Here is a 14081-nt window from a genome sequence, read left to right as displayed (position 1 = left end):
GGACACAATGTCCTTAACTTTTTCACTGCACACATCAAAGTTAAGGACAGCTTGTCCTTAACTTTTACAATGCACACATCCAAATTAAGGACACCATGTCCTTAACATTTTGACTGCACACATCAAAGTTAAGGATATGGTGTCCTGTTTTTGCAACTTGTACTGATAAAGTTTAGGACATGATGTCCTTAACTTCATGACTACTGTGTAAAAATTAAGGACATAGTGTCCTGTTTTTGCGACCTATACTAATAAAGTTTAGGACATGATGTCATTAATTTCATGACTACTGTGTAAATATTAAGGACATAGTGTCATGTATTTGCAACTTGTATTGATAAAATTTAGGACATGATATCCTTAACTTTATGACTGTTGTTCTAAATATTAAGGACATAGTGTCCTGTGTTTTGCAACTTGTATTGATAAAGTTTAGGACATCTTGTCCTTAACTTCACGATTGTTGTATAAATATGTCCTGAATTTTCCATTTTCTTGACTTGCAGGATGGATACAATATGTATTATAGTTGCTTTTAATGGTAGATGGACTGCAGACTATAAGTATCTTGATCATCAAACAAAGCTTGTTCTAGTACCTGAGGCAATTCGATTTGAAGATTTCATTAACCAGGTCTTTGAAGTTATTGAATTGGATAGAGACAAGTTTGAAGCAATGATATGGTTTGATATCAATCTGGGAACAAGCAAGGGAATGCTTGTATCCAAAGATTTAGATCTTCACACATGTATAGAGTTACTAAAAAGTCATTCACTCTTCACGGGATGTCGTTTCATTGTTGATATTTCGGAAAGAGTTTTTGATTCTACAAGCACCTTTGAACATGTCAATACAGAAACTCAACAAGACAATCAAGACAAATGCCAACAGATAATGGAAATAGATGTGGTTAAAGCTCAACCAATAACTAAAGAGATGTTTCAAACATTTGATTCTATTCAAGTAGAAGGACAAAGCATTATAGAGATTGACAACAAACAAGCTTTGGGTATTCAAGTCTTAGAGAGTGCACCAGTAATAGAAGAAGTTGCTGAAAAAACCTTTACTCAACTAACTAGACAAAGCTCAAATTCGAAACAAAAAGAATCCCCAACTACGATATTAAGAGAAAATACTTCGTTGGATGAAATAAAAGTGGGATCAATATTTGACAAAAAAAAGAGTATAATTAACTGTTTTTCCAATATAGCAATTAAAGGACATTTTGAATTCAAGGTTGTTAGATCAAGCTCAACAAGATATTCGTTGAAATGCAATGATGATAGGTGTGGGTGGTGTGTGCGTGCTTTCAGAATTAAAGATTCAACACTATTCAAGATAGTAAAGATTGAGAAAAATCATGACTGCTCAGTTAACACTATGAAAGCTGATCAAAGGCATGCAACTTCAAAGTTGATTAGTGGTTACATTATCGACAATCTTCGAGACCCAAGGTTTGAAGTTACACCAGCCTTTGTCATGGCAGAAATGCAAAAATTGCATGGACTAGACATTGGTTATCACAAGGCGTGGCGTGCTATTCAACGTGCTTCAGCTTTAATAAGAGGAACTCCTGAAGAGAATTATGAATTATTGTCTTCATACTTGTATATGATGAAAAGTAAAAATCCGGGAACATACACTAACATAAAGTTAGACGACAACAACAGGTAAACAATCAAAAAGATTTTTATTAGTCTGTTTCATAAACTTTAGGACATGGTGTCCTTAACTTGGATATGTACAATAAAAATATTAAGGACATGGTGTCCCTAACTTTGATGTGTGCAGTGAAAAAACTAAGGACATGGTGTCCTTAACTTCGATGTGTGCAATGAAAAAGTTAAGGACATGGTGTCCTTAACTTTGATGTGTGCAGTGAAAATATTAAGGACATGGTATCTTTAACTTTGATGTGTGCAGTGAAAATGTTAAGGACATGGTGTCCTTAACTTGGATGTGTGCAGTGAAAAAGTTAAGGACATGGTATCCTTAACTTGGATGTGTATAGTGAAAAACTTAAGGACATGGTGTCCTTAACTTTGATGTGTGCATGTCCTTAACTTTGATGTGTGCAGTAAAAAGGTTAAGGACATTGTGTCCTTAACTTTGCTATGTGCAGTGAAAATATTAAGGACATGGTGTCCTTAACTTTGATGTGTGCAGTGAAAAAGTTAACGAGATGGTGTCCTTAACTTTGATGTGTGTAGTAAAAATGTTAAGGACATGGTGTCCTTAACTTTGATGTGTGCAGTGAAAAAGTTAACGAGATGGTGTCCTTAACTTTGATATGTGCAGTGAAAATGTTAAGGACATGGTGTCCTTAACTTTGATGTATGCATTGTAAATTTTAAGGACATGGTATCCTTAACTATGATGTGTGCATTCTAAAAGTTAAGGACAAGTTCTCCTTAACTTTGATGTGTGCACTGAAAATGTTAAGGACATTATGTCCTTAACTTTGATATGTGCAGTGAAAATATTAAGGATTTGGTGTCCTGTATTTTTAACCTTCTGTTAAACTGTATTTTCAGGTTTCTTTATATGTTTTATGCATATGGATCATCAATAGCTGGTTGGAATCATTGTAGACCAGTGATTGCTGTTGATCCAACTTTTTTGAAGTCAAAATATCGTGGTGTTTTAATGATTTCAGTTTCAAAGGATGCAAATAAACAAATATTCTCACTAGCCTTTGGAATTGCAGAATCTGAAAATAACAATTCCTATGAGTGGTACTTTAGTGAGCTTCGCAATGCAATTGGGAGCCGTGACAATTTAATTTTTTTATCGGACATGCATCAATCTATTGCACATGGCATTGCAAAGGTATATCCTGAAAGCCACCATGGGATTTGTATCTATCATTTGGAGCAGAACCTAAAGCGAAGGAAAGTGAAAAGTGAGGTCATAAAACTTTTCCAAAGTGCTGCAAGAGTATACAGGCGCAAAGAATTTGATCTATACATGTCAGATATAGCAAAAGTTGATAAGAAGACTTTTGACTACTTGATGAAAGAACCACCAGAAAGGTGGGCACATTCTTGTAGTCCACGACGAAGATATGACATGCTCACAACAAACATAGTTGAGTCAATGAATTCTGTGCTATTAGAAGCAAGGGAGTTGCCTATATTAAGAATGATGGATTTCATCCAAGTGAAGCTACAACGTTGGTTTTATGAAAGAAGAAATGAAGCAGAAGGAACTTTTTATGACGTTTCTTGTTGGGTAGAAGAGGAATTGAAGAAAAAGATAGATTTAGCTTTTACTTTAAATGTAAGTATTATGTTCTTACTTTAGCTTATTATTTTAATAATAATTTAACTTAATATACTAACTTATAGTTTTTCAACTTTGAAGGTCTTCCTTGTTGATTCATGGCGTTCTAGAGTTGAGGAAGAAGGAATTACTTTCTTGGTGGACTTAAACAAAAGAACATGTGATTGTTTTCAGTTTCAATTTGATGAATTACCATGTATACATGCAATTGCAGCTATCGAGAAGAGAAACATCAAGAAGTCCAATTTCTGCTCGGACTGGTACTTAAAGGAATCTTGGCTGAAAACATATGAAAGACAAATACATCCTGTAGGACATACGGATTCTTGGATTGTACCAGAGAGTGTTAAGTCACAAATTATTAAACCTCCAGATTTCAAAGTCCCGCCAGGTAGAAGGCAGAAGAAAAGGCATATTCCAGCTACCGAATCATCAAAAATAACATTCAAATGTGGTCGTTGCAGAAGAATTGGTCATAATAGAACATCTTGTATATATTCTCCGGCAGTCCATCCATTTTCAAGGAAGCATAGAGAATAATAGATATATCCACTTATGTTTATCTACTCTTTTAAGTTTTTGCTATAAATTGGATTCATTTAGATTATTTTTATTTGAGCAAGTAAACATTAGCAGATAGTTATATAAAAGATGTCCTAAATTTTCAAAGTTTCTTTGCACTTACTTGCTCTTTGTTTCTTTTTCTTTTTCTGGGAGTTTAATTTATCTTTGTCGGATCAATTATTATTTATGGAATTTTATTCTTGCCGTAAGTAAATAAGAAAGTCCTTTTCTTTATATAATTTGACGCCTGCAACTTGCTACATCTTTATTTTTAAAATGAGATTGGTACAAGTAAAACTTAAGGACATAATCTTTTACAAGTCCTGAAAATTTCAAGTATGAATCTAATATTAAGGACATAAATTTCTAAAATGTCCTTAACTTCTGAAAATCTCAGATTATTATCTAGATTTCCAGAAGTTCAGGACATTTTAGAAAAATATGTCCTGAATATTATTTTCATCCTTCAACAAATCAGGACGTTTATGAACATAATGTCCTGAAGTTCTACAACAATCAATGTATCTTTTGCTATATCTCTACAAATTTAATAAAAAATAGGTAATTTAAAATGGACAAATCAGTAGTTATAAAATTGACATCTGCAGCTTGCTAAACACAGCTTGCTACATCTTATTTTTAAAATGAGATTGGTACAAGTAGACTTCAGGACATAATTTTTTGAAACGTCCGGAATATTTGAAGTATGAATCTAATATATAGGACATAAATTTCTAAAATGTCCTTAACTTCTGGAAATCTCAGTTTATTATCTATATTCCAAAAGTTTAGCACATTTTAAAAAATATGTCTTGAATATTATTTTAATCCTTCAACAAATAAGGATGTAGTTAACAGATTCTGAAGTTCTACAACAATCAATGTGTGTTGCTTTGAATTTCTAAAAACTTCAAGACAATTTAATCAAATATTGGCCCTTTAAAACTGTGAAAAAATGGACAAATCAATAGTTAACAGAAAGAAAGAAATTAATAACACGATGCCTTCATATTACTGCTGAAACTGTAATTTAGCATAGCTGTGACCAAAAAATTGTGCTATGCAAACAAAATAAAGTGCCTTGTAACAATTTACAGGATATTTCAGAATTCATATGGATTCTTTACAATAATTTTATACCAATTTCACTACAGCTGACTTTCTTTACAACTACACTACAGCTCCTTTGGGCAGAAAGTTTTATTTTTACTATCATAGTCGTCGCCGACATTTTCTGGTGGTGTATCATAACCAGAATTTATTTTTCACTCTCCATGTGCCCAAAGATTTGCTGCAAGTTCTTTTCTGAAGTTTGATATGTCCTCAGGTTGGAATTTCTCCATATCCTTTCCCATCAGCAACAACTCCACATACTTGATTAGGAATGCACCACAATCAATCCTAAGAAAAATATGGAGTCAATTAAATAATATCTTTAATAAAGTAAATCTAAAGTACATATATATTATATAGCAAATGACAACACGTACGATCCAGTTTGGTGTGGTGATCTTTGCCACTGAATATCAAATTTGTTGAATGCATTTCCAAACGACTTGTGATTTTTCTCAAACTGTGAGAACTTTAGCAAGTGGGGGATCATGCGTGCATACATTTCAATGTATTTTATTCCTTGCTCATATGGCTCACTATATATGGAATCGTACACATCAATCTTTCTCTCATTCAAGTCCAATACCCCCAAAAGAAAATGTGTCACAACATCATTATCTTCTGAAGGAAGCCGACATGGAAAAAAGATTTTGTTAACCTCTATCTAAGCAATTCCACATCTACGATTGTCACCCCACACATATGGTGTGAGAACCAACTGATTATCATCACACCAAAATAAATCTGAAGCATCTTCATTGAAATCCTTATACACAATTAGCATATAGTTATCAAAAAGTATATCTGTAGTTGTGCAACGAAAAGGATGGGCGCAAGGGTGGTAGCATTCCTTCTTTCTCATAATACAGGGCAATGTCAATATGCTTCATAAAAAGATTAAAAAAAAAAAAAAAATCCATCAGTCATAAATAAATAAAAAATAATAAATTAAGAAGAAAGAAAAAAATGCCTTGTGAATTATCAAACCTTATCATCAAGTACAAAACTACTATCTGCAAGCTCAAGGAAGAATATTTTTCTACTGATTTTTTGATGGTACAATTTATATGGATTTTTTCTCACACCATTATCCTCAGCATATATATCAGTTTGTCCCCTGAAAATTTTGAAAATATCAAAGTTAGAAAGTTTATAAGTTAGTTCTCAATTTCTAATTAAGGACACTTGGTCCTGAACTTACAGTAACAAGGTCATAAGTTTAGGACACTTGGTCCTGAAGTTAGAGTTGCAAATTCAAAATTTAAGGACAGAATGTCCTTAACTTACAGTTACAAGTTCAAAAGTTAAGGACACTTGGTCCTGAACTTAGACTTACTGGCTCATAAATTAAAGGACAATTAGTCATGAACTTAGAGTAACAAGCGCATAAGTTAAGCACAATTGGTCCTGAACTTAGAGTGGAAGTTCAAAAATTAAGGACACTTAGTCCTGAAGTTAGAATTGCAAATTCAAAAGTTAAGGACAGGGTGTCCTTAACTTACAGTTACAAGTTTAAAAGTTAAGGACACTTGGTCTTGAACTTAGGCTTACTAGCTCATAAATTAAAGGACAATTAGTCATGAACTTAAAGTAACAAGCGTATAAGTTAAGGACAATTGGTCCTGAACTTAGAGTGGACGTTCAAAAATTAAGGACACTTGGTCCTGAAGTTAGAGTTGCAAATTCAAAAGTTAAGGACATGTAGTCCTTAACTTACAGTTACAAGTTCAAAAGTTAAGGACACTTGGTCCTGAACTTAGACTTACTAGCTCATAAATTAAAGGACATAGTCATGAACTTAGAGTAACAAGCTCATAAGTTAAGGACAATTGGTCCTAAACTTAGAGTGGAAGTTCAAAAATTAAGGACACTTGGTCCTGAAGTTAAAGTTGCAAATTCAAAAATTAAGGACAGGTAGTCCTTAACTTACAGTTACAAGTTCAAAAGTTAAGGACACTTGGTCCTGAACTTAGACTTACAAGCTCATAAATTAAAGTCCTGAACTTAGAGTAACAAGCTCATAAGTTAAGGACAATTGGTCTTGAACTTAGAGTGGAAGTTCAAAAATTAAGGACACTTGGTCCTGAAGTTAGAGTTGCAAATTCAAAAATTAAGGACAATACAGTTACAAGTTAAAACGTTAAGGACAGTTAGTCCTGAACTTAGACTTATAATCTCAAAAGTTAAGGACACTTAATCCTTAACTTAGAGTTACAAGCTCAAAAATTTAGGACATTTAGTCATGAAGTTAGAGTTGGAAGCTCAATACACTTAGTCCTGAATTTAAAATTACAAGTTCAAGACACAAATGTAAGCAATTAAGAAATAATGAATACATTTAGGGACTTACACTTTTTTGCGACCTTTCCATTTCTCCTTTCCCAACTACCCAATGAATTTCTTCAATAAGTTTTCATCATCTTTGGCATAATGAAAAATACATGTACGAGTATATTTTGATTTTATCCAGCCTGTATACTTAAGAGTATTTTCATTGTGCGCCATCGATGTTCCTCTTTTTCTTTTCGGTTCAAAAGGAGATTTAAATTGCCAACTAAGCTTCTTATTCCTTTTCCCTCGACCAAGCTCTTCTTCAACATTTCCTTCAACCTCCGGAGACAAACCCTCATCAATGCTCATTTGTGTAGTCGGAAGAGTAGGAGTAAGATTAGCAAATGATGGACCATCAAAACCAATACTATCTCTCTTACTTTTACTAGTATATTGGTTAACGGCTTCATTTTTGTTTTGCTCTGCAAGCAACACTACATATACATTAGTTTGCTGCAAGTCGTCAATTATATGAATTGTCAAATAAAGAGACAAAAACTAAGGACATAATTTTTGAAATGTTCTGACAATTTAAATTATGAATACAATATTAAGGACACAATCAATACTTGTGCTGCCTTCTTGTATTTCTTTAACAGACAATAGTGCTGACATATTGCTTGAATTTTCTTTATCTTGCAACTGTTCTCCATGGTCTTCGATTGCAAGTTCACTAGATTCTGCAAAATATTTACAGGAGCTAACACAATTAGTACTTGTTACTAATCTTTGATTAAAACAAACATGTATAAGATGAAAAAAAACTCCGTCTAACCTTTTGCAACTGTCAAGATCATGCCAGTTAAATCATTATCTTGACTAGCATTTTTTTGGCTTCCAATATTGTCTGTAAGAGAGAGAAGTGTAGAGATATCATACGTTCCTTCTATACATTTGCAAACAATCTCACTTATACTTGTTCCTTGGGTATTTTCTATGTCTTGAGATTGTCCTCCACTTCTCTCTTTTGAAATTTCATCATCTTGATAGTCCACTCCATCTTCTTTCCTTGCAGTTTCAAAAGATTCTGTAACATTTACAATTAATACTTGTTACTAATAGTTTACTAAAACTAACATTCAACATGTCATGAAAATTCCATCTAACCTTGATTGGCATCATTTTGATTTCCAAATTTCTCTTTAAGTGAGAGAGGTGTAGATAGATCATATATTTTTTTCAACACATTTGCATACAATCTCACTTATACTTGTTCCCAATGGATTTTCTAAATCCTGAGATTGCACTCCAGATTTACAAATTATGTCTGTTACACTTGTCTCTTTTGGATTTTCCTGGTCTTGACATTCCATTCCATCAAAAGATTCTACACACATTTGTAATCATAAAAAAGTTTATATGTATTATGCTATTGAATATAAATTTCAATGATAACAAATTCAAAAACTGTATCTAACCTTTCCCAATTTCGATGCCAATATCAGTTTCATCTTTTAGATGCGCATCTCTATAACCTCTTTCATAATGATCTTCTACATGCACATCTATATCATCACATTGATCATCAACTGTATCTTTGCTAATTGGAACACTAGGTTCTCTCTCTATGGTCCTTTCATGAGGTTTGTCAAGAAGCTTCAATAAAGTATCAATCTTTGATCCTAGGTTTTTCTTTAAAGCTTGTGAGATAGTATTTAAAATAAGAATCAGAATGTTAGCTGCTTATAAGTTATGGACATTGGTCCTTAACATAGAGGTACAAGCTCATAAATAAAGGACAAGTGTTCCTTAACTTAGAGTTACAAGAATAGAAATTAAGGACATGTAGTCCTGAACTTAGAGTTACAAGTTAAAAAGTTAAGGACAGGTAGTCCTAAACTTCAAGTTACAAGCTCACAAATTAAGGACACTTGGTCTTTAACTTAGAGTTACAAGCACAGAAATTAAGGACAGTTAGTTCTGAACTTAGAGTTCCAAGTTCAAAAAATAAGGACATGTAGTCCTGAACTTAGAGTTACAAGTTAAAAAGTTAAGGAGAAATAGTCCTATGCTTCAAGTTACAAGCACAAAAATTAAGGACAGGTAGTCCTGAACTTAGAGTTCCAACTTAAAAAAAATAAGGACATGTAGTCCTGAATTTAGAGTTATAAGTTATTAAGGACACGTAGTCCTGAACTTAGAGTTACAAGTTAAAAAGTTAAGGACAGGTAGTCCTGAACTTAGAGTTACAAACTAAAAAGTTAAGGACATGTAGTCCTGAACATAGAGCTACAAGTTAAAAAGTTACAAGCTCACAAATTAAGGACACTTGGTCTTTAACTTAGAGTTACAAGCACAGAAATTAAGGACAATTAGTCCTGAACTTAGAGTTCCAAGTTCAAAAAATAAGGATATGTAGTCCTGAACTTAGAGTTACAAGTTTAAAAGTTAAGGACAAATAGTCCTAGACTTCAAGTTACAAGCACAAAAATTAAGGACAGGTAGTCCTGAACTTAGAGTTCCAACTTTAAAAAAATAAGGACATGTAGTCCTAAATTTAGAGTTACAAGTTATAAAGTTAAGGACACGTAGTCCTGAACTTAGAGTTACAAGTTAAAAAGTTAAGGACAGGTAGTCCTGAACTTAGAGTTACAAGCTAAAAAGTTAAGGACATGTAATCCTGAACTTAGAGCTACAAGTTAAAAAGTTAAGGACATGTAGTCCTGAACTTAGAGTTACAAGTTAAGAAGTTAAGGACTAGTAGTCTTAAACTTCAAGTTACATGCTCACAAATTAAGGACACTTGGTCCTTAACTTAGAGTTACAAGCACAGAAATTAAGGACATGTAGTCCTGAACTTAGAGTTACAAGTTAAAAAGTTAAGGACATGTAGTCCTGAACTTAGAGTTACAAGTTAAAAAGTTAAGGACAGGTAGTCCTGAACTTAGAGTTAAGGACATTTGGTCCTTAACTTAGAGTTACAAGCACAGAAATTAAGGACATGTAGTCCTTAACTTAGAGTTCCAAGTTCAAAAAATAAGGACATGTAGTCCTGAACTTAGAGTTACAAGTTAAAAAGTTAAGGACATGTAGTCCTGAACTTAGAGTTACAAGTTCAAAAGTTAAGAATAGGAAGTCATAAACTGAGAGTTACAAGCTCAAAAATTAAGGACATGGTATCCTTAACTTAGAGTTACAAGCACGGAAATTAAGGATATTACCTTGATGTCATTTTGAATCCTTTTTTCTGATAAAACTATTTTTTGATGTATTCTAGTACATTCTACCTCCATATCCTTTTTGAACTTCTCCGATAATTTCTGAATGAAAAATCATAAAAACAAAAAAGTATCTCAAGCAAAAATAAGCAAATAAAAAACTAATGGTATTCAAAGACAGAAAACCTACGTTAACAATTTCCTTAAGCAAGACTTCATCAAATTGTGTTGAAGGCATTAAACTTTGATCTTGAGACAATGGCACATGCACACTAGTAGGCTCCGCATCTACTTCAAAAGAAAGAAATGGTACCATCTCGAGCAACTGATACAACTATTATATAAGAAAAAAAACCCGTAAGTATTCAGAACTAAAACACATAAACAAAAAAATAGCTAATAATCCTATTAACTTACTTTTTCATTATGGAAGTACTTTTTACATAGGGTGTCATAATGTGGAGATTTCATATCTGAATAACATAGAATCGGGGGAACCCACATTCTCTGAAGTTCACAAATTATTTTTCCTGAAAAATTGGGAATACTTCCATAATCCAAACACAGAAGGCGAAAGGGAAGCCAAGTATAGTATAACTGTCCTTCTCTTTATCTTTCTCATTCTCATTCTCATTCTCATTGTCTGAAGTATTTTGTTTGGGCTTCAAGCAGCTCTTCAATGATTTTAGTAACTTTTCATAACAAAGAGAGCCCCAATTGAAAGAAGAGCAGAGTTCATCGTCATCTACGATTTTCATTACCCGCTCAGACACATTCTGATTCTTGCGCTTTCCCATCAACACAGATTCAGCAAAATAAATTGTTGCCAACTTCACCGCATCGCCATGGCTGCCTAAAAATGATACAGTTGTACCATATGAGTGAGTAGTAATAAAACGCCACAAATCGCCTAACTCGATTCTATCCTTTCCAGGGAAGTAGACTTTCGAAAGCCTATTCTCTCTTTCACGTAAAACTTTGAAGTCCACTGAAGAAGAACATTTCAACCCAGTAATTATCTGAAACGCTTCACGTGTAAACTTCACTTCATGATCAAAAACCTTGAATGTCATTGAATGCGAGTCATTGCTTATAATTTCTTAAAGCAACACACAATGAATAAGTCTACCACAGAATTTCACACCTTGTAATCGGAAAAAGTTTCCGAAAACACCATCCCTCAACTTCTTCCATTGCGTGTTCGACAAAAAACTTTTTATTGTTTCCTTATATTGAAAATCTCCTTTCCAACAGCTCATCGAATTACGCCAATCATCAAACTCGAAAACACAATTTCCTTCCATTAGCACACTACAAAGAAGGAAATAGAACGTAAACATTAGGACTATTTTTTTGAAATGTCCTTAATATTTAAACTACAAAACTAAAATCCAGGACCTAAGTAGATGCATCTTTAATAGAAGAACAGTAAACTAAAATTAGCTTACAAATTCTTATGACTATTTTTCTGAAATGTCCTTAATAATTAAACTACAAAACTAAAATCCAGGACCTAAGTAGATGCATCTTTAATAGAAGAACAATAAACTGAAATTAGCTTACAAATTCTTTGGAGTATTTTTCTGAAATATCCTTAATATTTAAACAAAAAAACTAAAATCCAGGACCTAATTAGATGCATCTTTAATAGAAGAATAATTAACTAAAATTAGCTTACAAATTCTTAGGACTATTTTTCTAAAATGTCCTTAATATTTAAACTAAAAAACTAAAATTCAGGACCTAATTAGATGCATCTTTAATAGAAGCACAATTAACTAAACTTAGCTTACAAATTCTTAGGACTATTTTTCTGAAATGTCCTTAATATTTAAACTAAAAAACTAAAATTCAGGACCTAATTAGATGCATCTTTAATAGAAGCACAGTTAACTAAAATTCCTAAACACAGTTAGCTTACAAATTCTTAGGACTATTTTTCTGAAATGTCCTTACATAATCAAAATATTGATTGAACCACAAACACATTTCAATACCAAAAGGTTCTCAATAACTTTCTCACAAAAATCTGCACCTTATTCTTCAGCGAATCAAGTTATAATCATTATTTTGGACATTTCACACATACTTGATGACAAATACAACATTGATCACGATTAGAGATATACAAAAAGAAAAATGCATAAAAGCAAAATCGAAAACATACCAGTATGCTGGTTCGCTGCAGAGAAGATGACAAATGAGAAGAGATTAAGTTGGACAAAGTATACGCAGAAAATTGTTGTGGGCTGGGCAGGAGCGATATTGAGGGAGCAAAATTTTGCTTATGAAATTTTGGCTCTGAACTTCAATCGAGAGAAGAGAGTTGCATGCAGGAACGATATTGAGGGAGCGAAATTTTGCCTATGAAATTTTGGCTCTGAACTTAAATGAGAGAATCGTATGAAGGAAGGGTTTGGGAATAAAAGAAATAGAAGAAAGGGTAAAAATATCTTTTCATATTAATTTTAATAGAGTAGTGGCTATTTTTGCTCAACATTAGAATTGGTGGATAAAAAATAAACACCACCTTATTTAGTGGCTACCACACGCCATTTTTACTCATTTTTTAAAATATAATTTTATATTATTTCTTTTAGTTCTAACCTAAACAAAGATAAATATTTAAAAGTTAAAGAATATTTTATTGAAAAAAATTCGCAAAACTTAATAACTTTTTATATTATTCTAATATATCACCAATAAGCACTAAAAAGGTAAAAGACAAGACTGTATTTCATTCACTAAAAGTCAAAAACTCAAAATAAACTATTCAAGAGAACGTCCATGACGCTTATGGGGTATCCAACACAATATCTTCATCAAACACATTTGAATCCGCTTGTGGCAAGATTGTCTTAACATCTTCACTTTCATTTATATCTACAATTCATATGCAATATTAATTAGTTAAATATTAGGAATAATTAAATTTTAAAAACTAATAATATTCACATTCACAATAAAAAATATTACTGGTTTGAGTTTGGGAAAAGTCGTGCAGCCAATTTCGAGTAGTAACAAGTGTTTACATTTTCATGACGGATGCAACTTTTGTACTTTGTAAGAACACGCACACTAATGCTAAATGTTGATTCCGATGCTACAGTGGTAATAGGAATACTAAGTATATCACGCGTCATCACTGAAAGATCGGGATATTTTCTAGAATGGTCATTCCAATACATGACAATATCCATCTCTGGAAACTTCTCAAGATTAAGCTTTGGTTCCTCTTAGTAAAAATCAAATTCTATCTTTACATCGCTAGAGGCAATATACTTTTTATATTTTAAATAAATATTTTTATTAGACTCACGGCCCGGCCCAGCCCAGCCTCAATCATGCCTTACGGGCTTACTCGGGCGGAGCTTAAAAGCCTCGTTTTTAAATGGGCTCCAAAAATTCTAGCCCAACCCTGCTAAATCACGGGCTGGACTGGGCCAAGCCCATATTGACGGCTCTAGTAGCATTTGTCCAGCAGATTTGTAATGAAGAAAACATTTTTCATCAATTTTGCAGATTTGGTAACGAAGAAAACATTATTTAGGCCGTATTGTTTCTCTTTTCGTCAATGTTCTTTTTTTGCCAGTGAAGGTATTTGATTTTTTTTTTCTTTGTTTCATTTTGACG

At 32.9% G+C, this 14081-nt stretch overlaps 1 protein-coding gene across 1 annotated transcript; it reads left to right on the top strand.

Moving 5' to 3' along the window:
* The first annotated feature begins 2537 nt into the window (after nt 1–2537).
* On the top strand, nt 2538–3889 carry LOC138896715 (protein FAR1-RELATED SEQUENCE 4-like). Its single transcript, XM_070181924.1, has 2 exons — nt 2538–3279; nt 3364–3889. Exons 1-2 carry the CDS (start codon nt 2545–2547, stop codon nt 3820–3822), a joined length of 1194 nt encoding a protein of 397 aa, XP_070038025.1. The 5' UTR covers nt 2538–2544; the 3' UTR covers nt 3823–3889.
* The last annotated feature ends 10192 nt before the right edge of the window (nt 3890–14081 follow it).

The sequence above is a fragment of the Nicotiana tomentosiformis genome, chromosome 8, assembly GCF_000390325.3.
Source record: "Nicotiana tomentosiformis chromosome 8, ASM39032v3, whole genome shotgun sequence".
Taxonomy (NCBI): domain Eukaryota; kingdom Viridiplantae; phylum Streptophyta; class Magnoliopsida; order Solanales; family Solanaceae; genus Nicotiana; species Nicotiana tomentosiformis.
The sequence above is the reverse complement of the archived record's forward strand: the minus strand, read 5'-3'. Positions and strand labels throughout refer to the sequence as shown.